At 41.4% G+C, this 25,221-nt stretch overlaps 2 protein-coding genes across 2 annotated transcripts; one reads left to right on the top strand and one right to left on the bottom strand.

Moving 5' to 3' along the window:
* The first annotated feature begins 246 nt into the window (after positions 1–246).
* On the top strand, positions 247–11,780 carry nsa2 (NSA2 ribosome biogenesis homolog (S. cerevisiae)). The gene is made up of 6 exons (XM_061966527.2): positions 247–414; positions 8,263–8,450; positions 8,520–8,670; positions 8,748–8,927; positions 9,014–9,206; positions 11,575–11,780. Exons 1-6 carry the CDS (start codon positions 412–414, stop codon positions 11,640–11,642), a joined length of 783 nt encoding a protein of 260 aa, XP_061822511.1. The 5' UTR covers positions 247–411; the 3' UTR covers positions 11,643–11,780.
* A 361-nt stretch (positions 11,781–12,141) lies between these two features.
* On the bottom strand, positions 12,142–23,940 carry LOC133610349 (torsin-1A-like). The gene is made up of 6 exons (XM_061966529.2): positions 23,914–23,940; positions 22,839–23,789; positions 21,749–22,014; positions 21,515–21,690; positions 13,261–13,388; positions 12,142–13,197 (listed from the first exon to the last, which is right to left on the bottom strand). The coding sequence occupies exons 2-6, from the start codon at positions 22,993–22,995 to the stop codon at positions 12,944–12,946; spliced, it is 981 nt and encodes a 326-aa protein (XP_061822513.1). The 5' UTR covers positions 22,996–23,789; positions 23,914–23,940; the 3' UTR covers positions 12,142–12,943.
* Positions 23,941–25,221: the final 1,281 nt, after the last annotated feature.

Below are 25,221 nucleotides of genomic sequence, written 5' to 3'. Positions count from 1 at the left end.
GGCATCGTTTTATACTGTTTCAGTAAGTCCAGCTCCAAAATATATCCCAAAAAACACACATATGCAGATAGGTTCCGGCAAAACAAAATTAGCTTTGTTCCAATATAAATGTATACAATTTAGTATCATAATTTTAAACACATTATTACAGTACATTCAATAAATTATCCCTTGTTTGACAATATCGTAAGACATTTTTTTTTACACAGAATTCTCAACAGTGGTCATATTATTGAAACTGGCGGACAATACCGGAAGTGTCGATGACGTAGTTCCTCTACGTATCGGCTCCGGGTGAACGACACCTTAACGACCCGAGCCTCACGACGAAAAACGTCAACATCTCGGCGTCTGTGCCAACTTTTCCACCAGCGACAAATTCATCGAAAACCTTTACACTCGCACTAAAAGATGGTAAGTAGTTGGCCTCCGTAAATGTCGTTGTAAGTATGTTACGAGGCAGTTTAGCGCGATAGCACGCCATGCTAACGCTCGCTCGTCTCCATGTGCTCACTTCAAGACAAGTTAGCTTGTTGACAGATTGTGTTTGTAAAATATTTTTTATTTTTATTGGCGTCGGGGAAGTTTGTTGAACTTTTATGATTGATTTTATGAGTGTTGAAGGTTTATGATTCAAATAAGAATTATTTAGTGTATTTATTTTAATAGTAACATAGTTGTACTAACTACAGATGTCCGATAATGGCTTTTGTGCCGATATTGTCCAACTCTTAATTACCGATTCCGATATCAACCGATACCGATATATACAGTCGTGGAATTAACACATTATTATATATAATTTTGTTGTGATGCCCCGCTGGATGCATTGAACAATGTAACAAGGTTTTCGAAAATAAATCTACTGAAGTAATGGAAGAAAATGCCAACATGGTATTGCCATATTTATTATTGAAGTCACAAAGTGCATTCTTTTTTTTTTTAAATGCCTCAAAACAGCAGCTTGGAATTTGGGACATGCTCTCCCTGAGAGAGCATGAGGAGGTTGATGTGGGCGGGGTAGGGAGTAGCGGGGGTGTATATTGTAGCGTCCCGTAAGAGTTAGTGCTGCAAGGGGTTCAGGGTATTTGTTCTGTTGTGTTACCGTGCAGATGTTCTCCCGAAATGTGTTTGTCATTCTAGTTTGGTGTGGGTTCACAGTGTGGTGCATTTTTGTAACAGTGTTAAAGTTGTTTATACGGCCACCCTCAGTGTGACCTGTATGGCTGTTGACCAAGTATGGGTTGCATTCACCTGTGTGTGTGAAAAGTCGTAGATATTATGTGATTGGGCCGGCACGCAAAGGCAGTGCCTTTGCCGATAACTTCCGATATTACATTTTAAAGCATTTATTGGCCGATAATCTCGGCAGTCCGATATTATCGGACATCTCTAATATAAATAGTTCTAAGTTGCTTGTCAATGGACAGTACTTGTGTTTATTTTTAATAAGGCTTTTAGTGCGCATATTTATTTTGTTACTATATTGCAGGCATACCGTATTTTCCGCACTATAAGGCGCACCGGATTATTAGCCGCACCTTCTATGAATTACATATTTCATAATTTTGTCCACCAATAAGCCGCCCCGGACTATAAGCCGCGCCTACACTGCGCTAAAGTGAATGTCAAAAAAACGCTGCGCTAAAGTGAATGTCAAAAAAACAGTCAGATAGTTCAGTCAAACTTTAATAATATATTGAAAACCAGCGTTCTAACAACTCTGTCCCAAAATGTACGCAAATGTGCAATCACAAACATAGTAAAATTCAAAATGGTGTAGAGCAATAAATAGCAACATAATGTTGCTCGAACGTTAATGTCACAACACACAAAATAAACATAGCGCTCACCTTCTGAAGTTATTCTTCATTCGTAAATCCTTCGAATTCTTCGTCTTCGGTGTCCGAATTGAAAAGTTGCGCAAGCGTGGGATCCAAAAATGGCCGGCTCCGCCTCGTCGAAGTCATCGGATTCAGTGTCGCTGTTGTTGTGCAGCAGTTCTGTGAATCCTGCCTTCCGGAAAGCTCGGACCACAGTTGTGACCGAAACTATCTGCCCAGGCATTTACGATCCACTGGCAGATGTTGGCGTATGTCGACCGGCGCTATCTGCCCGTCTTAGTGAAGGTGTGTTCGCCTTCGGAGCTGTGTGAAAAAAGCCACCCGGCCTCTTCGCGTAAACTTCCCTTAACCACTCGCTCATCTTTTCTTCATCCATCCATCCCTTCGAGTTAGCTTTTATGATGACGCCGGCTGGAAAGGTCTCTTTTGGCAAGGTCTTCCTTTTGAATATCACCCTGGGTGGAAGTTAGCATGGCAAGCTAGAACCACAGTGAAGGATGACTTCTCATTCCCTGTGGTGCGAATATTCACCGTACGTGCTCCCGTTCCACAGTGCAGTTCACAGGAATATCAGTTGCTGTGAAATACGGTAGTAATCCGTGTGCGGATGGAGAGATTGCGTCTTTTTATGAACCGGATCACTTAGTAGGAGCCATTTTGTGGTCTTTACAGATGTAAACAGGAAATGAAACGTACGGTGATATCCGCGCGTTTTTTCTTCTTCTTCCGGGGGCGGGTGAAGCGCTTCCTGTTCTATGGGGGCGGGTGCTTTCCTTGGCGGTTGCTTGCGTAGAAGAAGAAGCGCTTCCTGTTCTACCAGGAAAAAAGATGGCGGCTGTTTACCGAAGTTGCGAGATCGAAACTTTATGAAAATTAATCGTAATAAAGCGCACCGGGTTATAAGGCGCACTGTTAGCTTTTGAGAAAATTTGTGGTTTTTAGGTGCGCCTTATAGTGCGGAAAATACGGTATGTATATTTAGCAACTCTTGTACTTAAGCTAATTTGTTGTTGTGTTGTTGAACACAAAACTATACTAGTTGTAAATTTAACCTGAATTACCGTATTTTTCGGACTATAAGTCGCAGTTTTTTTCATAGTTTGGCCGGGGGTGCGACTTATACTCAGGAGCGACTTATGTGTGAAATTATTAACACATTAGCGTAAAATATCAAATAATATTATTTATCTCATTCACGTAAGAGACTAGACGTATAAGATTTCATGGGATTTAGCGATTAGGAGTGACAGATTGTTTGGTAAACATATAGCATGTTCTATATGTTATAGTTATTTGAATGACTCTTACCATAATATGTTACGTTAACATACCAGGCACGTTCTCAGTTGGTTATTTATGCCTCATATAACGTACACTTATTCCGCCTGTTGTTCACTGTTTATTTATTTTAAATTGCCTTTCAAATGTTTATTCTTGGTGTTGGGTTTTATCAAATACATTTCCCCCAAAAATGCGACTTATACTCCAGTGCGACTTATACATGTTATTTTCCTTCTTTATTATGCATTTTCGGCCCATGCGACTTATACTCCGGAGCGATTTATAGTCCGAAAAATACGGCAATTTTATTAACAGTCCATATTGGGGAGTTAACTTAGCAATTAAACATATGTTATACATTTTCTCTGTGAATTTGTTTAACATTGATGGTTTTACTTGGGCTGTCAAAACGATTAAAATAGTTAATCGTAATTAGTTGTTTTTTTTGATTGATTGAGACTTTTATTAGTAGATTGCACAGTACAGTACTGTATTTTCCGCACCATAAGGCGCCCTGGGTTATAAGCCGCGCCTTCAATGAACGGCATATTTCAAAACTTTGTCCACCTATAAGCCGCCCCGTGTTGTAAGCCGCATCTAACAGCGCTAAAGGAATGTCAAAAAAACAGTCAGATAGGTCAGTCAAACTTTAATAATATATTAAAAACCAGCGTTCTAACAACTCTGTTCACTCCCAAAATGTACGCAAATGTGCAATCACAAACATAGTAAAATTCAAAATAGTGCAGAGCAATAGCAACATAATGTTGCTCGAACGTTAATGTCACAACACACAAAATAAACATAACGCTCACTTTCTGAAGTTATTCTTCATTCATAAATCCCTCGAATTCTTCTCCTTTTGTCCGAATTGAAAAGTTGGGCGAATGTGGGATCCAAAATGGCCGGCTCCGTCTCGTCGAAGTAATCGGAGTCAGTGTCGCTGTTGTCCAGCAGTTCTGTGAATCCTGCCTTCCGGAAAGCTCGGACCACAGTTGTGACCGAAATATCTGCCCAGGCATTTACGATCCACTGGCAGATGTTGGCGTATGTCGTCCGGCGCTGTCTCCCTGTCTTGGTGAACGTCACGTGTGTTCGCCTTCTGTCATCCACTGTTCCCACGCAGTTAGCAGTCTAGCTTCGAATGCCCTGTTGACACCAATATCTAGCGGCTGGAGGTCTTTTGTCAATCCACCCGGAATGACGGCGAGTATTGAATTAAGCGCGTAAGCGTGTCTCTTAATGTGATGTTATGAGCTAGCAAATATAACAACTACACTACCCAGCATGCAACGATAGTGACAAGCATGCGCGGTAGCCCTGAGAAGCGTTGTTGTATTTCGCCATGTCGGCAGTTAGAATGTGGTTATGAGCACGCTGTGAGTAAACGTTGAGAACTCAGTTAACACGCCTCGTCTGCATTATTTATAATTAGACAGACAACACACTTAATAGGAGCCATTTTGGGGTCTTTACATAAACACACAAATGGAAATGAAACGTCACATATCCCAGCATGCACCGCGCGCTTCTTCTTCTACGGGGAAAAAAGATGGCGGCTGTTTACCGTAGTTGCGAGACCGAAACTTTATGAAAATTAATATTAATATTAACCCATATATAAGGCGCACCGGATTATAAGGCGCACTGTCAGCTTTTGAGAAAATTTGTGGTTTTTAGGTGCGCCTTATAGTGCGGAAAATACGGTACATATTCCGTACAATTGACCACTAAATGGTAACACCCGAATAAGTTTTTCAACTTGTTTAAGTCGGGGTCCACGTTAATCAATTCATGGTACAAATATGTACTATCAGCATAATACAGTCATCACACAAGTTAATCATCAGAGTATATACATTGAATTATTTACATTATTTACAATCCGGGGGGTGGGATGTGGAGGAGGTTGGGGCGGGGGGGGAGGTTTGGTGGATATCAGCACTTCAGTCATCAACAATTATATCATCTGAGAAATGGAGTCACATTGTGTTAATTGTTAATTTGCGATTAGTCGCAGATAGGTCCAATTTTTCAACATTATAAAGTTTATAAAGTGTACCTAAGACAGATCATTTTCAAGTTTTAAAACTACGACTGGACAATTTGGTACTGCATCAAAAACCGACATCGGTGTGTAAAAGATATCACCACATGGGCTCAGGAACACTTCAGAAAACCACTGTCAGCAACTACAGTTAGTCGCTACATATGTAAGTGCAAGTTAAAACTCTACTATGCAAAGCGAAAGTCATTTATCAACAACACCCAGAAACGCCGCCGCTTTAATGACATGTTTATTAAACGGTATGCTTTTTTTAAACTGCTCAACACAAAAAAAAACATAAACACGCTTTTAATGACATTAAATAATTACCTGAGCTGTGTCGGTGTATGCCAGACGGAATTTAAATTCCTGCCCGAGAAGCACTTGCAGTCAGAGGAAAGGAGCGACACTTCTGTGCAGAGGTGAGAATCTTTGGGCACCTCACGATTCAATTAAAAATCGTTTATTGATGCATCTTTATTTTATGTATATTGATGCAGTTTTACATTTCTTTTCGTTTCACTAAATAAGCGTTTATCACTTGCACTTGCACATTGCATTTGTAATAAGAAACGGTTAAATAAATTCCCACACTTATTATATCCATGGAAATGTGTGCAAAACTGGAACATCAGAGAATTATAATAAATAAAGGAGCTGGTCGGATCTCTCGGTGAGGTGGCTCGCTTCAGTCAGCCAAATTTCAGAACTGTCTGCATTACCGTACTTTATTCACAATAAATAAATGTATTAATCACATATACCAATCGATTTTATAATCGTCCATATCCGAATTGCGATGCATCTAAAAATCAATTATTTCCCCCACCTCTGCTTCTGCGTTCAGATACCAGTTTTGCACATTAATAACACAAAATGTAGATTGGTTACGATCATTGTTTGATTGTGAAATATGTTTAGTATTGTAATCTGTGATATTTATACCGGAATATATGCCTTTTAATATTCTGTACATTATGTGTTGTACAAGTTAATGATCTTCATATCACTGTTTTAACTTTTTTTTTTTATCACTAAAGTGTAATATTCAGCCTGCTAAGCATTATGTAATTGAGAACTATCAACCAGGACATGTTACAAAAGAATATGCACAAAATTTTAAAACATTTTTGAAGCCCTAAGTGTGTGATTAGTTTGAGAAGTGGTGTCTTGACATGTTCTGACGACAGACAGATAAAAAAGTGACTTTAGACTTTCTATCTACCCTGTTTAATTTCTGCTGAGCTTATATCCCATCTTACTAAACCAGTAACGGTAACAATCTACATTTAATGTTATCAATGTACTAAACTGTATTCTAAACCCATAAGTGAAGCTCCACCTCTCTGAATGCAAGTGCTCCCGTGATGACAGGTCACGGCGAACATGGATGAAAATGGTCTTGTCTTGTCAGGAGAACAACTTGCCATGGCTTCGGACCTGGGCTTTCCATAATGTACCATTTTCTTTGTCCATTTCTGCTCGCCATTTTGCAGCTTGTTCCTCAACAGTAACTAAACACAGATACATTTTCCCATGCTACGAATGGACCGAAGGTCAGACAAGACGCGTGTACGTTAATCGCACGTCAGAAAATGTACCGCCGTTAAATAAAAATATAGTTAACGTGTTATGAACTTTTTTGACAGCCGTACACATACAGATGCTGAGGCATGCATGCAAATACACATCAGCACATCTTGTTTAAATCTAATAAGTATTCAAGTCCTAACAGGTTGAAAAAATCGCATTAAAACATTTATTGTATTCTCAAATTACTCACTTGCCTATTTATTGTGCACACATTAGGGCTGGGCGATATATGGAATATACTCGATATATCGCGGGTTTGTCTCTGCGATATAGAAAATGACTATCGTGGTACTCGAGTATGCGTTCTCACGCGGTTGCTTTTAGCTGCGGGCATTACACTACAGGCCTTTCTCACTCTTTGTTGTCTCTCCTTGTCACTGAGGCATAAAACGAGCGCACCTTCTTACATACGTCACATACTGTCGCGCGTGCAACATGACACATGACGTTGCACATGGCGTGCCCTCGCGGAGCAGAGCGGTAGCTACACGGGTAACATTAGCTGCGGTGCTAACGGTGCGATGCGAGTGGTAATACGAGAGAAAGAAGGTGCGAATCTGGTAACAAATGGAGGAAGAATTAATTCCCAAGAAAAACAGCACAGGGTCCATCGTCTGGCGGTGGTTTGGCTTCAAGCGGAAATATGTCGAACAGACAACCTTAATATGTCAAGTGTGCGGCAAAAGCGTTGCTACAAAAAGTAGCAGCACTGCTAATGTAGCATTATTTGAAAAGTAATCCGCTAGAGAATAAGGAGTTCTTGAAACTCCTCATGTCAACATCTCGGCCGGTGCCACACCCACAAAATGCCCAAGCAACCATTTCCACACCAACACCGTATGAAAAAAAATAGTCAACAACAGAAGGAGATAATGTCCGCAGGAACCTACCACATAGTGAAGGATATACACTATTTGATTTTCTATTATGCAGCTCATTTTTATTTGACAGTTATTGAAATATCTTGTGTGACATTATGCACAAAAGTGCACTTTATATGTTTTAAACTATTGTAATGGCATTCTGTACAAAAAGTACACTTTAATTTAGTGTTGTTTTGATATGTCATCTTAGTGACATCATGCACAAAAATGCACTAATAGCTTGTTTTAAAATGTCTCTGACAATCTTGCACTTTCTGTTTTGGCCTAAAAATATCGAGATATTAAAAAAAGGCCATATCACCCAGCCCTAATGTAGACACATATAATCATCATTCTGCTGTGATTATATGCATCAAGTGTTCATTCGAGGCTAAGGCAAAATATAGAGATATGTATTGTGTATCGTCACATGGCCTAAAAATATCGAGATATTAATAAAAGGCCATATCGTCCAGCCCGAGACACATCACAATTTGTTGCTGCCAACAGACTACTTCTCTATAAATCCAAGGTTTGGCAGGTTCAGTGTCTATTAACATTACAACAATTTATGTAAATAATTTTATTTGTAATCCATCAGCATATGTAAATTGTTGACACAATTCTTCCACAGCCTCAGAACGAGCACATTGAGCTGCACCGCAAGCGGCATGGCTACCGCCTGGACCATCACGAGAGGAAAAGGAAGAAGGAGAGCCGCGAAGCCCACGAGAGGTCACACAAAGCCAAGAAGATGATCGGCCTCAAGGCCAAACTGTACCACAAGCAGAGGCACGCCGAGAAGATCCAGATGAAGAAGACGTGAGTATGACTGCAGACGAATCGTGTTGTCGTTTTGAATCTTGTTACTCACGGTGCGCGTCTGTGCAGCCTCAAAATGCACGAGCAGAGGAACACCAAGCAGAAGAACGACGACAAGACACCGCAGGGCGCCGTGCCGGCCTACCTGCTGGACCGAGAGGGTCAGTCCAGAGCCAAAGTTCTCTCCAACATGATCAAGCAGAAGAGGAAAGAGAAGGCGGTGAGTGCAAGCTTCAAATCTGCCTCGTCTGCAATATTTTGTGTCTGGTGTTTACCAATGGTGTATCCTGTGTCCAGGGCAAATGGGAAGTGCCACTGCCAAAGGTGCGGGCGCAAGGAGAGACGGAAGTGCTCAAAGTGATCCGGACGGGAAAAAGACAGAAGAAGGCTTGGAAGAGAATGGTGACCAAAGTCTGCTTTGTGGGCGACGGCTTCACCCGGAAACCTCCCAAATACGAACGCTTCATCCGACCCATGGTAAACATGCACGCACCTGTCTCTATAAAGGCCTGAGATACTCGATACATTTCTAACGTTTTGTTGTGCTCAATGTGTGACGTCAGGGTCTGCGCTTCAAGAAGGCTCACGTCACGCACCCCGAGCTAAAGGCCACCTTCTGCCTTCCCATCCTGGGAGTGAAGAAGAACCCCTCCTCCTCCCTCTACACCTCGCTGGGGGTCATCACCAAAGGAACAGTGATCGAGGTCAACGTCAGCGAGTTGGGCTTGGTCACGCAAGGAGGAAAAGTAGTGTGGGGTAAAAGTGGCCTTTTTAACTCTTCATGTATTAGCTACAATCAGTCTCCACTACCATAGAGGGCGCACTGCATCTTTTGTAGTTTGCCTATGAAGTATATTCCTTACTCTTTTTCTGTATGTTTGTTAACCCCTGCACTAACCAAATAATTTGGTTTGTCTCTAACTCAAGTAGGGCTGGGGCTATTCGTCGACTTAAGTCAACGTCATCGATGACGTAAATTCGTCGACGTCATGTACCTTGCGTCGATGCGTTGAGAAAAGATGGCCACGCACGGACAATAAGATGCCATCATTTTTGACCGATTGCTGTGGAAATGGTTGTGATCACCAGATGCCAATCAATAACTTTCAATGCTGATCCCAAAAAATAATCACTTGTGGCTAGAGATGTCCGATAATATCGGCCTGCCGATATTATAGGCCGATAAATTCTTTAAAATTTAATATCGGAAATTATAGGTATCTGTTTAAAAAAGTAAAATTAATGACTTTTTAAAACGCCGCAGTACAGAGCAGTTGCGTCGCCCAGTCAACAGCCCCTCCCCTCTCCCACACACAACACAGGAGTTGCAGCACGACTGCAGCATGAGAAGTTTACTGGCGACGCTTGATGACCTCATCAAACCGCCGCGAGCGGAGCATAACAACAGCAAGTGTGTTGTTGCCGGTGCTGTAGCCGTGGCTAACAAGCGAGCTCGCTCGGTGACTGACTAATGACACCATGTCTATGGTTTGGGATTATTTTAAAGTGTGTCCGACGGATAAAAAACGCAATTTGCAATGACTCCAAAAAGTTGATTATGCGAGGAGGAACCAAGACGTCTTCCTTTTAGTACGAGCAATTTGATCTCCCACCTCTTCAAGAATCATAAGGAGATACACGATGAATACAAATGGAAGATGGATGGAAAGCAAACACGGAAAAAAAGTAGTACCACACAGTTGTCGCTTAAAGACTCCGCCGATAAAAAACAAAAATACAACAAAAAACACCCCAGGGCGAAAGCCCAAGTTGTGGCCTGTCTCAACGCAGCATTTAAGAAGCTCTGACTGACTGGTAGGTCACTTCAAGCACTCACCACTCGCTTGCAGCACATTTGTGTTACTTATACAAATACGTTAGAGCAAGGCAGATTGAGCCCAGTTTATAATTTCCTGTTATACAGTATACCAGGCAGTCTTGCACTAAAGGACGACTATGTTATTGTTCACTTTATTACTCTAGTATACTCTGGACTGAAGCTGTGTGCCTTCATTGTTTTTGTAGCTGTTGTTTAGAGGCACGTTTAAAAAAAACAAAAAATAATGCACTTTGTGAAAGTCAAAGTGTAGTATTTCCCATAGTTGTAGTGGGTATCAGGATTATCTCAGGGAGAGCATGTCCCAAATTCCAAGCTGCTGTTTTGAGGCATGTTAAAAAAAATAATACACTTTGTAACTTCAATAATAAATATGCCAGTGCCATGTTGGCACTTTTTTCCATAACTTGAGTTGAAGTTGTTCTCTTATTTTGGAAAACCTTGTTACATTGTTTAAGGCATCCAGCGGGGCATCACAACAAAATTAGACATAATAATGTGTTAATTCCACAACTGTATATATCGGTATCGGTAATTACGAGTTGGACAATATTAGATATCGGCAAAAAAGCCATTATCGGACATCTCTACTTGTGGCTCATACCTTGCCGCTTGGTCCTTATATTGACAAGCGAGGCTACTGCTAGCAGCTACTGCTAATTGTTTGTCTAGGTCCATGCACAATGCAGAGCGACCCCTCTGGGTTAATAATGCAGCAAGTTTTAATATCACTGTGAAACTGGAGAAAGAGGCTGAAAGTGCGACACATTGAGCACAAGAGCAATAAACGACAAGGATACATGCTAACGCTAATCTAAATTCTAATAAATGCAAATAAGTGCTTAGTTCACTTTTACACAGGGGTTCTTAACCTTTTTGACCTCGAAACCCAACATCTCCACTACAGGAGGCCCAAGATCCACTGATATATTAACTCTGAATCAGAAATCTTACTCTTGATAAAACCCGGCCCAGAACACCTCTAAATGCCACAATAGAAAATAAGCCTATAATGACAAACACTTAAAAAAGCAAGGCAGTTATCCAGCATGGTGGAGGAAGTACAACTGCTCTTTCAGTAAAAAAAATGTTACCAATGAACATGCATTTAAGTTTCTACATACAAAAAAATTGTTGCTGAATGTTTCGGGAATTCGTTCAAAAAATGTGTTGCACCACCATACTAAAGAACAGTCTGCTACAATTGATCGATTCAAGAAATACTCATCTAGTGAAGTCCTGAACTCAAGTAAACCAAATTAACTTTTGATCCATGTTTTTTCTCAGGTAAATACGCTCAGGTGACGAATAACCCCGAGAACGACGGCTGCATTAACGCAGTGCTGCTTGTTTAAAAGACTCTTTGAAGGAAAAAAGACTGAGCCCGATGAAGCAACAACACATGAGGACATCTGGCAATATTCAACAGACGGACACAGAGAGGGAAGCTGTTTTATACGAATAAAGTTAAACACGTGAGTAAAAGCAGAAAAGCTCATGGTTTTATTTTCATTACGATTACAGTTCATTATCAGATAGCCGCGAGAGATTTGATGTCATTTACACACTTTAAAAAAGTAGTACGCATCATTTTAATAATTCACAAATTAAGAATTCCGTAATTTCATTAACACATTTTTCCATAGCAAAGTTATATATTCTATTGGAGTGGCCAGATGAAGAAGAATCAATAAATGTTCTTGGAAAGCAGCAAACGTTTTCATTTTGTTAATGAAATAAATGTTTGGCAGTAGGAAACCAAATTATTTGACAGATTAAATGCATCAACCATCATTTTTGATTAGTTGCTATCCTCAGTGGACATAAAAATTACAAGCAATTAAAGAATGAGGTGTAACGGTTTTATAAATATCGCGGTATTTCAGTAAAAAAAATCATCACAAGAATATTGTGACGTGATACGGTACAAAATGAAAACTTGGTTGGTGTAGTTTTTTGCTGGCACTTTTGAATTGGTCAGTTTGGATGTAAACTACAACTCCCAAAATCCCCTGCGTAGCGCGTGTGTGGGAGGTCGTAAAGGGGAGAGAAAGGATTGGTTTTTTTTTTGGACATTTCCTGAAGTTTTCATTAAAATCCATCCATAACTTTTTGAGTTATGTTGCTAAAAGACAAACCATGGTCACGGTGAAAACATAACCTCTTTGGCGGAGAAAAGATAGTCTGCGGTCTGCAAAAGGAAGCGCACCACTTTTGATTCAAGCATTTCCAAGGCGACAGAGACTGCAAGTTATTCTTTTAAATATTTGCCTGAAACAGTAAATGTTCCTGCCCAATTATTTACACTTAAAAGTCATGTTTGTAGTAATAAATATGATTAGAGAATTATGTTTGTGTTCAACTACAGTAAGTGTGTTTATCCTAAACATTCCTGACACTTCATTTTACACCTTATGGCATTTTTACCAAGCTTTTTTGGGGTGGAATATGCCGCAATAATATTGTACCGTGGCCTTAATACCGTGATAATATTGTACTGTGACATTTAAATCCCTATTTGTAACTTTTTAAGAAGACATTTGTTTAAAAATGTAGGAAAAAAAGCTGCACCATTTTTGGAGGACATCAACATTCATTCAGTGCCATCAAAAGTTCAGACAGCTTCTCGCTCACTCCACCTTCCTGCTGTTGTTTGTTAGACATCTTCCATGTAGAAGTGCAGCCTACTTCCGATGGTCTTGCAGCCTTGTTTAGAGAAGACAGGCTCAGATTCGGGGAAGTAGACCATATCGGTTGCCAACTTGTCAGCGATGTAGATGTCGAGCTGTAAGCCTTGCGCCTTCATGGCAGCCATGGTGCACTCTATCACGTGACTGTACTCCAGCGGCAGGAAGGGGACGAAGAAGTCCACTAGGTTCTTTTCGATGAGGCTTGTGTGCCACAGACCGCCTGAGGAGGAGGTTGGGAAGTTAAACGTGATTCATTTTTTCTAAGTATGATCCACACTCTCACTATTGTCATTGTTGAACGCAGACAGAAGGAGCAACTTCTCCACGTCTTTCAGCTCCATCTCCTCCCGTTTCCGACCCGCGTTTCGGAACTTTAAAGCAGTCTCTGTGAGGCTGCTGCCTTCAGCGTTGCTATGGTGACAAAAGGTGATTGCATTCAATAATATGGATTTAAGCATCATTCTACCACCATAAATGAACTGTTTCATATGTATACATAGAAAGAAAAAAAAAACCTCCACATTCAAACTGAGTTAGTTTTTCAAAATGGGTACATTTTTCTTACAAATGCTTTTAATCAACTTTTTTCAACTCCAGTTTATTTGATTCAGTCAAACACTTTATTCTTACACTGGTAATTTTCTCTGACTGTTTTGCCATTTTTAAATATTCTTTAAAGAAGAACTGCCCTTTTTTGGAATTTTGCAAATAATTCACAATCCTTATGTAAGACAAGGACACATGTTTTTCTTTTTTAATGCATTCTAATTTGTAAATTAATGTTAGCAAAAGTCAGCTAACAATGGAGATATGGGAGTCCCTACATTCTGCTCTACAAAACAACCAAAAGCCTTTATCGTTTTATTTGCACACTGTAAGTATATAATATGTATTGGAGTAACTGGCACATTTATATTAACATGTAATATTTTTGTATTTTGCTCCATTTAAGCATACGACAGCGTATTCATTCCACAGACCCATCACAAAGTTCACTTTTCCCTTCAATAGCTACTACTTCTAATCATGGCAGACTTGGTGAGATACAACAAAGACTACTTTGGTAAAAATTATGATCCAGAAAGTTGTATTTTTGAGCCGGAGGAGGATGAGCTGCAAGTTTCAGAAGCTGAGGGATAAACAGATCCAGGTTAAGTGAAGCACTAAGCATCATCTAGAATTATTGCTAAGTGCTAAACAAGAAACAAAAACAATGAACATAATTAAATAATCACTTACTGTATAATATCTGCTCTCACTGGGATGCCAACTGATAGGATGTTCATATCTTCCCGTTTTGATGAAGTATTAAACATAATCCTCACGCAGGTAAAAAGGCAATGAGCATTTTTTTCTCTCTCACAATCTGTAGGTCTAAGTTGGATGTCAAAGTTGACTTTTCGGTTAATGGTCGCAGCCTTCTACTATCCAGGTGAGAGGCATGATTTATAATATAGAATTAACTTTTATCAACTCGGAGGTGATGCAGCGTCTCAATATGTTGATATAGCAGTTTAAGCTAGTTGGCAGTCTGTGATCACAGCGCCGCTAATAGTTGTCTGCGTAAGCTCTTATAATAACAATATCGCCAATACTTGGTCAATATTCAGGTCACAAGATATACTGTGAATAGAGTATTGTTGGCGGTTTTTGGATGTTTTTTTAGAGGGCTTTATGGGCGGAATAGTGAACTCCCATTAGCTGCATTGTTTGCCACCTTGTACTTGCTGTATTTTACAACTTAGAATGTAGGGGTGTGGGAAAAAATCGATTCGAATTCGAATCGCAATTCTCACGTTATGCGATTCAAAATCTATTCTCATTATTAGGGACTGTGTGGCGCAGTGGGAGAGTGGCCGTGCGCAACCCGAGGGTCCCTGGTTCAATCCCCACCTAGTACCAACCTCGTCATGTCCGTTGTGTCCTGAGCAAGACACTTCACCCTTGCTCCTGATGGGTGCTGGTTAGCGCCTTGCATGACAGCTCCCTCCATCAGTGTGTGAATGGGTAAATGTGGAAGTAGTGTCAAAGCGCTTTGAGTACCTTGAAGGTAGAAAAGCGCTATACAAGTACAACCCATTTATTATTTATCATTATTAAAAAAATCGATTTATTTTTATTTTTTTTAATTTTGTAATATTTGTATTATTTTTATTTTTTAAATTAATCAATCCAACAAAACCATACACAGCAATACCATAACAATGTAATCCAATTCCAAAACCAAACTCGACCCAGCAACACTCAGAACTGCAATAAACAGAGCAATTGAGGAGACACAAACATGACACAGAACAAACCAAAAGTAGTGAAACAAAAATGAATATTATCAACAACAGTATCAATATTAGTTACAATTTCAACATAGCAGTGATTAAAAATCCCTCATTGACATTATCATTAGACGTTTATAAAAAAAAAAATAACATTAGTGTCACAGTGGCTTACACTTGCATCACATCTCATAAGCTTGACAACACACAGTGTCCAATATTTTCACAAAGATAAAATAAGTCATATTTTTGGTTCATTTAATAGTTAAAACAAATGTACATTATTGCAATCAGTTGATAAAACATTGTCCTTTACAATTATAAAAGCTTTTTACAAAAATCTACCACTCTGCTTGCATGTCAGCAGACTGGAGTAGATCCTGCTGAAATCCTATGTATTGAATGAATAGAGAATTGTTTTGAATCGGGGAAAATTTGTTTTTGAATCAAGAATCATGTTGAATTGAAAAAAAAAATCGATTTTGAATCGAATCGTGACCCCAAGAATCGATATTGAATCGAATCGTGGGACACCCAAAGATTCACAGCCCTATTAGAATGCATTAAAAACATGTGTTCTTGTCCTACATGGGGATTGTGAATATTAGGCAAAAATCTCCACAGAGTCCAAGTCCCCTTTAAAAACATAATTTATACATTTATATAATGTAAAAAAAATAAAATAAATTACTAAGTAATTAACTATGTTCCCTACTTTAACACAACTAGCACAAGGAGAGTGTTTACAATATTAACACTTATTTAGGTAAAATAAACTCCTGTGCTATGATTTATATCTGACTTTCCGGGATCAAAGGCTGACTTTTGTTCTTTCCGTAAAATGTTGACAATTTTTGTTGTTTTCCTCCATTATACATTTCAGGGCATTCAATCGATCGCAAATGGGCTGTTTGGTTTGTCTTAGAAGACGTTTCGCCGCTCATCCGAGTTGTAGGTCTCGGCATGACTAGATCTGACGAATCTAAATATATGAGCACGAACAGATGAAGCCTACTCAGATGAGAGGCGAAACGTTTTCTAAAACAAACCAAACAGTCCAGTTGCGATCGAATGACCTGGATGAATGATAACATTCATAGACATCCATTATACATAATTTCTTTTAATAGTTTTTTATGTTTCATTTTGAAATTTTAATGTCTATTTCTTTCACAGATGTACGCATACTTGCCAACCCTCCCGGATTTTCCGGGAGACTCCCGAAATTCAGCGCCTCTCCCGAAATCCTCCCGGGACAAATTTTCTCCCGAAATTCAGGCTAACCCACAATATAAACAGCATTCCTGCCCAATCACGTTATAACTGTAGAATGATGGAGGGCGAGTTCTTGGTTTCTTATGTGGGTTTATTGTTAGGCAGTTTCATTAACGTCCTCCCAACGCGGCAACAACACACAACAGCAGTAGTCACGTTTTTGTATACCGTAAAGCAGTTCGTCTGTCGTAAACAGCAATGTTGTGACACTCTTAAACAGGACAATACTGCCATCTAGTGCATTTGATGAAAGCACTTTTGTGCGTGCCACACATCATTGCATCATCAGAAAGGGTGTTCAGCATGGTTCGAAAAAAAGTGACAGAGAATAGAACAATGATGGACAATTCAACCCTTAACTCAACAATAAGTAGATGAGTGTTATGTGTGTGTATAAGTGTAAATAAATGAACACTGAAATTCAAGTATTTATTTTATATATATATATATATATATATATATACATAATAAAATAAGTGTATGTATGTATATATATATATATATATAAAATAAATACTTGAATTTCAGTGTTCATTTATTTACACATATACACACACATAACACTCATCTTATTGTTGAGTTAAGGGTTGAATTGTCCATCCTTGTTCTATTCTGTCACTATTTTTCGAACCATGCTGAACACCCTCACTGACCGTCAAGTATTTCTTATATATATATCTATATATATATATATATATATATATATATATACACAGTACATACATATATACCGTATTTTCCGCACTATAAGGCGCACCTAAAAACCACAATTTTTCTCAAAAGCTGACAGTGCGCCTAATAACCCGGTGCGCTTTATTACGATTCATTTTCATAAAGTTTCGGTCTCGCAACTTCGGTAAACAGCCGCCATCTTTTTTCCCGGTAGAACAGGAAGCGCTTCTTCTTCTACGCAAGCAACCGCCAAGGAAAGCACCCGCCCCCATAGAACAGGAAGCGCTTCACCCGCCCCCATAGAACAGGAAGCGCTTCACCCGCCCCCGGAAGAAGAAGAAAAAACGCGCGGATATCACCGTACGTTTCATTTCCTGTTTACATCTGTAAAGACCACAAAATGGCTCCTAATAAGCGATCCGGTTCATAAAAAGACGCAATCTCTCCATCCGCACACGGATTACTACCGTATTTCACAGCAACTGATATTCCTGTGAACCGCACTGTGGAACGGGAGCACGTACGGTGAATATTCGCACCACAGGGAATGAAGTCATCCTTCACTGTGGTTCTAGCTTGCCATGCTAACTTCCACTCATGGTGATATTCAAAAGGAAGACCTTGCCAAAAGAGACCTTTCCAGCCGGCGTCATCATAAAAGCTAACTCGAAGGGATGGATGGATGAAGAAAAGATGAGCGAGTGGTTAAGGGAAGTTTACGCGAAGAGGCCGGGTGGCTTTTTTCACACAGCTCCGAAGGCGAACACACCTTCACTAAGACGGGCAGACAGCCTCGGACGACATACGCCAACATTTGCCAGTGGATCGTAAATGCTTGGGCAGATATTTCGGTCACAACTGTGGTCCGAGCTTTCCGGAAGGCAGGATTCACAGAACAACAGCGACACTGACTCCCGATGACTTCTACGAGACGGAACCGGCCATTTTGGATACCACGCTAGCGCAACTTTTCAATTCGGACACCGAAGACGAAGAATTCGAAGGATTTACGAATGAAGAATAACTTCAGAAGGTGAGCGCTATGTTTATTTTGTGTGTTGTGACATTAACGTTCGAGCAACATTATGTTACTATTGCTCTACACCATTTTGAATTTTACTATGTTTGTGATTGCACATTTGCGTACATTTTGGGACAGAGTTGTTAGAACGCTGGTTTTCAATATATTATTAAAGTTTGACTGAACTATCTGACTGTTTTTTTGACATTCACTTTAGCGCAGCGTTTTTTTGACATTCACTTTAGCGCAGCGTAGGCGCGGCTTTTAGTCCGGGGCGGCTTATTGGTGGACAAAATTATGAAATATGTAATTCATAGAAGGTGCGGCTAATAATCCGGTGCGCCTTATAGTGCGGAAAATACGGTATATGAAATACTTGACTTGATGAATTCTAGCCGTAAATATACTCCTCCCCTTTTAGCCACGCCCCCGTCCCACCCCGACCACGACCACCCCCTCCCCCCACTTCCCGAAATCGGAGGTCTCAAAGTTGGCAAGTATGGATGTACGATACACTGGCAGTTACTCAACAATACTCCAGAGTCAAACAGGACATAAGTCCTTTATTTTTCAAAGGGCATAAAAACATTTGATCCATTTAAAAAAAAAACTTTAGCTCCAAACAAAATATATATTTTTTACTATTTAAACTAAGGCCTTTTGATCAAATTACAGTTTTCAATGAGTATACCCTTTGTTATTTTACTCATTTAACCTTTGACGTTATCTGATCAAAAGGGTCTAAAAATTAAATAAAATCTGAAGTTCGTAGAGAATTTTGGGGGGGGGGGGAATATCCATCTTCTTCCGCTTTTCCGAAGTTGGGTCAGGGGGCAGCAGCCAAGGCAGAGAAGCCCTGACTTTCCTTTCACCAGCTACTTTGTCCAGCTCTTCCCGGGAGATCCCGAGGCGATAGTCTCTCCAACATGTTCTGGGTCTTCCCCATGGCCTCCGTGCCCTAAACACCTCCCCAGGGAGGCGTCTGGGGGCATTCTGACCAGATGCTTGAACCACTTCATCTGGCTCCTCTTGATGTGGAGGAACAGCGGCTTTACTCTGAGCTCCTCCCAAATGACAGAGATTCTTACCCTATCTCTAAGGGAGAGCCCCGCCACCCGACGGAGGAAACCCATTTCGGCCGCTTGTACCCGTGATCTTGTCCTTTCGGTCACAACCCAAAGCTTATGACAATAGGTGAGGATGGGAATGTAGATCGACCGGTAAATTGAGAGCTTTGCCTTCTTGCTCCTTTTTCACAATACGGACTGACGCAGGGTCCGCATCACTGCAGACGCTGCACCCATCCACCTATCAATCTCACGATCCACTCTTCCCTCACTCATGAACAAGGCCCCCAGGTACTTGAACTTTTCCACCTGGGGAATGATCTCGTCCCCTACCCTTTTCCAGGCAAGAAGTTTAAGTACCAATGATTGTCACACACACACACACACAAGGTGTGGCGAAATTTGTCCTCTGCATTTGACCTTGTTCACCCGCTGGGAGCAGTGGGCAGCAGCAGTCCCGCGCCCAGGAATAATTTTTGGTGATTTAACCCCCACTTCCAACCCTTGATGCTGAGTGCCAAGCAGGGAGGTAATGGGTCCCATTGTTATAGTCTTTGGTATGACTCGGCCAGGGTTTGAACTCACAACCTACCGATCTCAGGGCGGACACTCTAACCACAAGACCACTGAGTAGGTGATACCATAGACTGAACTTAAAGAAGCGGATTTTCATCACAGTCACTTCACACTTAGCTGCGAACCGATCCAGTGAGAGCTAAAGATCCTGCAGCCACGAAACCCGATCCCCTCAAAGCCCTGATAGCGCCTAAAAATTCTGTCCGTAAGTGTTATGAAGAGAACCGGTGACAAAGTGCAGCCCTGTCCTCCCCCCATAGGAAAGTGGGAACAGGTCTGCCTTTTTGCCAACAATGCGGCCCTAGCTCTGACACTAATCATATTGGGAGCAGATTGCCACAACCATGCAGTCCAACACCCCATACTCTTGTGAGCATTCTCCACAGGACTTCCCGATGGACACGGTTGAAAGCCTTTTCCAAGTCCACAAAACAAATGTAGACTGGTTAGGCAAACTCCCATGCACCCTCAAGGATGCTGCTGGGAGTATCGAGCTGGTCCACCGTTCCACGACCAGGATGAAAACCACACTCCACTTCCTGAATCCGAGGTTTGACTGTCCAGCGTAGCCTCTTCTCCAGTTAGCTTCAATAGACCTTACCGGGAAGGCTGAGGGGTGTGATCCCACGATAGTTGGAACAAACACTCCTGTTCCCCTTTTTAAATAGAGGAACCACCACCCCATTCTGCCAATCCAGAGGCACCTCCCCCAATATCCATACAATGCTGCAGAGTCTTGTCATCCACGACAGCCCCAAAGCATGCAGGGCCTTAATCAACTCTGGGCGGATCGCATCCACCCCCAGGGCCCTGCCACCAAAGAGCTTCTTAACTACCAACATCCCCAGTCGAGGTCAGCAGTACACCGTCCCCCACCATACATGGTGTTGACACTGCACGGCTTCCCCCTCCTGAGGCGGTGAATGGTGGTCCAGAATGCCTTTGAAGCCGTCCACACTCCTCCCATGTCCGAGTTTTTGTCTCTGCAACCACCATAGCCGCAAACAGCTTGACCTGTTGGTACCTGTCCGCTGCAGCCCAAGTCCCATGAGATTATACACACAACAACTATCTTGCGGCCACAGCTACCATCGACTGCCTTGACAATAAAGGCACGGAACATGGTCCACTCGGACCCAATGTCCAGCACCTCCCTCCTAACATGTTCAAAATGTATCTGGAGGTAGGAACTGAATCTCTTTGCCAGACATTCCCAGCAGACCCTCACCATGCGTTTGGGCCTGCCAGCTCTGTCCGGCATCCCCCACCACTATCGGAGCTGACTCACCTCTCTTCACCGAGTGTCCAAAACATGAGACTGTAAATTGATAACAAAAAACTGTATGACAACCACAAATGTTCCTATGCTGTCTTGGTGCCAAGTGCACACTATGGACACCCTTAGGTTTGAACATGCCGTTTGTTATGGAAAATCTGTGACGAGCACAAAAGTCCAATAACAAAACATCAATCTCATGTATATCTGAATGTGTATATATATGAATCCAAAATGTCAAAGACTTAAAAACTTTGAAGTTCTGTTTGGTTTTATAGATCTTTAAAATTGAATGATCCCAGAGGCTTAAAAGACTATAATATATGTTGGCAGAAAACAAGCATAAACAATGTTTGCTGCTTAATAAATGTCCTCACCTGAGAAAGATGAAGATGGCTTTGCGGTAGGAGATGCCATCCAACTTGTCGTAGTGCTCCAGGTACGGCCTGATGCTGTCAATCAGTCCCGGGTGCATTTTGTCCATCTCGTCAAAGATGAACATTGACTGAGCACAGCTGCTGACGTTGCCTTTAATCCACTGCTGCAGCTGAGTCTGACAGGAGATCAGCAGCATGAGAACCATCACACCCGCTCAGAACCAAACGTCTTACCTTGTAGGTGTCCACCTGAGAGACGTGGGGAAAGTGTATATCTGACATAAAGATGTGAACAAAGTCGCTGTTCATTCCCTCCTTGTAGAGGTTCTCGGCGATGAGCGAGCTGACTAAGTTCTTGCCGGTGCCGCTAGAACCGTGCAGGGAGAGCACCAGCGGCTTCTTGGGGTTGTCGTTGTTCATGAAGCCGCTCACCGTCTTCAGGATGATTTTTGACGCGATATGTTGCCCGAACAGTTTAGTCTGCAGGCTGTCTTCCAGGCCTGCAACAGTGGAGTAATATTCATTTATAATTTCGGGGAGAAGATGTTTTACAAAAAGAAACGTGATAAACCCATACTTTTATGGTGCAAGAAAAAAATCACAGAACAAAAAAATCTGTTTTTCTTTAACAATAACACCTACAAATAAAAAGTTGTGGTATTGTAAATTGTAACATTGAAAAAAATACCCTAATTTTGAGGAACATGTTCTAGTTACAAGAAAGTTATATAACATAGTTTTTTTAAGGTTGACCAGTCACTGATGATAGTCAAGTCAACAACAACTCATCGCTGATGATGTCATTCATGTTTTCCCTGTCATAAATTTTAAAAATGTCATTGTGCCTCTTAAAGGGTCTTTTTGCAACTTGCTCAGTTACATTTTTCAAACCAAAAAAATATACCAATAACACCACCTAGCTAGCTTTTGTTGCCATTAGTGGTTTAACGAAACATATTTAATACATAAATATATTTGTCACAATTAGTTCAACTTTGTAAAACACTTCCACGTGGCTTTGTTTGGCTCATGAAAGGTATAAAAAAGAGATGTAAGTCATATCTTCACAAAACGAATACAGTACAAGGAAAAAGTGGTAATTTGACACGACTGAAGTTCTATTTTAAGATTTAAACAAGATGAGAAGGTCAGATTACATTCCTGATTTGCTAAACCGGTCCAGGCAGTAATTGTCCCAAATTATTTTTATAAACGAGCATGTAAAAAACTAAAATAGTCTACAAAACATGTATGGTGGGAGGGAACTCACCATATCTTAAATTCTAAGTCATTTAAATTTTAAACAAATTAAAAGGCAACTCACCAGAGGAATTAAAGGCAACCAATTTGTCTTCACAGCCTTTGTAAAAAAAATTGGAAATTATACTGCTCCAAGCTGTGGAAAACGGGTCAAAGGCGCTAACAAGTTCAGTAACGGTGGATAAAACGAGCAGCCACAGACACAAATGTGCACTCTTCATCGTGGAAGACACTCAAATTCAGAATGAAACTTTGCCTAAAAGCAGGAGAACAAGCTTTCTCTTTAACGTGGACCAGTCCACCTGCAGACACGCCTCTTAAAAACTCCATGTAGCCATATCAATTTTGTCAGTTAGTTGACCGGTTGTGTTTGTAAAGGATGTTTCATTTTTGTTAGCATCGGAAAAGTTTGTAAAATGAAGCAAACATCGGCGACAAATAAAGAATGACAGCACGACAACTTGTTCAGTGCATCTGGAATTACCGGAGAGCCTTGATACAGATGCCTTCTTGTCGTCTTTAAGAAGAATAATTTCACGACACGACAAACCCTTTGATCTCCTCGTGGACAATGGAGAGCGTGAGTTACGTGTAGCAGTTGCTTCAATGGAACCACAGTTGAGAGAGCAACTTGCAGAGCACCAGTTTGAACCCTCCAAGCGTGACAGCATGTTCTCAAAGACCAGACCGTCCCTAAAACCGTATTACTGACAACATTGACAGAAGTCACAAGCACAATGACTGCTCAACCTCTGGGTTACCTGACTTTGGACGCCTCAGATCCAGACCCAGTCGCGCCCAATCTTCCAATGAGCCGTCATGACTCCTCTCTACCTAAAGCAATCTATGATCTCGGTGGTCTTGAAAGAAGACAGAGGCACGGCCAAGTCCTTGCAGATCGCTTCTGGTGGTCTTTCATCCAACATTACCTGCCAGGGCTTCAAGAAGGTAAGCAAGTGGAGGATGATGGTAGGACTCTCGATAGTGGATGCTCAACTCCCCCGATGATCGTGGCCTGTAGGTTGGATTACGGTCTCAGACACATCTAGGAGCAGATGGACGAGGGGTCTGTCTGTGAGGAAGTCAAATAGCCAGTTGCATAGGGGGGTACTGAATCCAAGGGGGGCCAGTTTGCTCACCAAGTGCTGCGGGATGATGGTGTTGAACGCCGAGCTGAAGTCCAGAAACAACATCCGCACGTGTGTCCTTTCCTTCCAGATGTTCTAAGCTCAGGTGGAGTGCAGAGGAGATGGCGTCCTCTGTGGAGCGGTTAGGGCGATAAGCAAAATGGTATGGGTCGAATGTGGGGGGAAGTCTGGAGCCAATGTGTTCCTTTACCAGCCTCTTGAAGCACTACATTATGATTGGGGTGAGTGCCACGGGGCGATAATCATTGAGGGAGGGGATTGTGGGGTTTTTTAGGCACTGGAATGATTGTGGCGGTCTTAAAGGGGAACATTATCACAATTTCAGAATTGTTAAAACCATTAAAAATCAGTTCCCAGTGGCATATTATATTTTTCGAAGTTTTTTTCAAAATTTTACCCATCACACAATATCCCTAAAAAAAAAATTCAAAGTGCCTGATTCTAACCACCCGTCCATTTTCCTGTGACGTCACATAGTGAAGCCAACACAAACAAACATGGCGGAAAGAACAGCAAGCTATAGCGACATTAGCTCGGATTCAGACTCGGAGTTCAGCGGCTTAAGCGATTCAACAGATTACGAATGTATTGAAACGGATGGTTGTAGTGTGGAGGCAGGTAGCGAAAACGAAATTGAAGAAGAAACTGAAGCTATTGAGCCATATCGGTTTGAACCGTATGCAAGCGAAACCGACGAAAACGACACGACAGCCAGCGACACGGGAGAAAGTGAGGACAAATTCGGCGATCGCCTTCTAACCAACGATTGCTATGTGTTAGTTTGGCATTAAAGGAAACTAACAACTATGAACTAGGTTTACAGCATATGAAATACATTTGGCAACAACATGCACTTTGAGAGTGCAGACAGCCCAGTTTTCATCAATTAATATATTCTGTAGACATACCCTCATGTCAGCAGGCCAGGGAAGCTAGGGTCGATATTCTTCTCTTGATCATCTTCGGGACGGTGTGAGCCAAGACATCCAGGGGGTTTAGCTCGCTCGTCTGCGGGAACAAACTGCCGCCATTGCTTGCCGTGCTAGCGAGGTCTTTTGTCCCTGAATTGCTCACACACTCCGGCAGATTCAATGGGGGTCTGGCGGCAGATTTCTTTGACTTTATCGTTGGAAATGCATCTGCTTTGAGTGTCGCAGGATATTCACACATTCTTGCCATCTCTGTCGTAGCATAGCTTTCGTTGGTAAAGTGTGCGGAACAAACGTCCAATTTCTTGCCACTTTCACATCTTTGGGCCACTGGTGCAACTTGAATCCGTCCCTGTTCGTGTTGTTACAC

This window comes from Nerophis lumbriciformis, linkage group LG11, assembly GCF_033978685.3.
Source record: "Nerophis lumbriciformis linkage group LG11, RoL_Nlum_v2.1, whole genome shotgun sequence".
NCBI classification, from domain to species: Eukaryota; Metazoa; Chordata; class Actinopteri; order Syngnathiformes; family Syngnathidae; genus Nerophis; species Nerophis lumbriciformis.
The sequence above is the reverse complement of the archived record's forward strand: the minus strand, read 5'-3'. Positions and strand labels throughout refer to the sequence as shown.

What these genes read in the sequence shown, in the direction of transcription:
- nsa2 (XM_061966527.2), top strand. An exon ending in AAGATCCAGATGAAGAAGAC is followed by an intron (nt 8,451 to 8,519) that starts GTGAGTATGACT and finishes GCGTCTGTGCAG; the next exon opens with CCTCAAAATGCACGAGCAGA. An exon ending in AGAAGAGGAAAGAGAAGGCG is followed by an intron (nt 8,671 to 8,747) that starts GTGAGTGCAAGC and finishes TCCTGTGTCCAG; the next exon opens with GGCAAATGGGAAGTGCCACT.
- LOC133610349 (XM_061966529.2), bottom strand. Translation starts at nt 22,995, where the DNA reads ATGAAGAGTGCACATTTGTGTCTGTGGCTGCTCGTTTTATCCACCGTT. An exon ending in CTCAGGTGGACACCTACAAG is followed by an intron (nt 21,691 to 21,748) that starts GTAAGACGTTTG and finishes ATCTCCTGTCAG; the next exon opens with ACTCAGCTGCAGCAGTGGAT. An exon ending in GCCATCTTCATCTTTCTCAG is followed by an intron (nt 13,389 to 21,514) that starts GTGAGGACATTT and finishes TTGTCACCATAG; the next exon opens with CAACGCTGAAGGCAGCAGCC.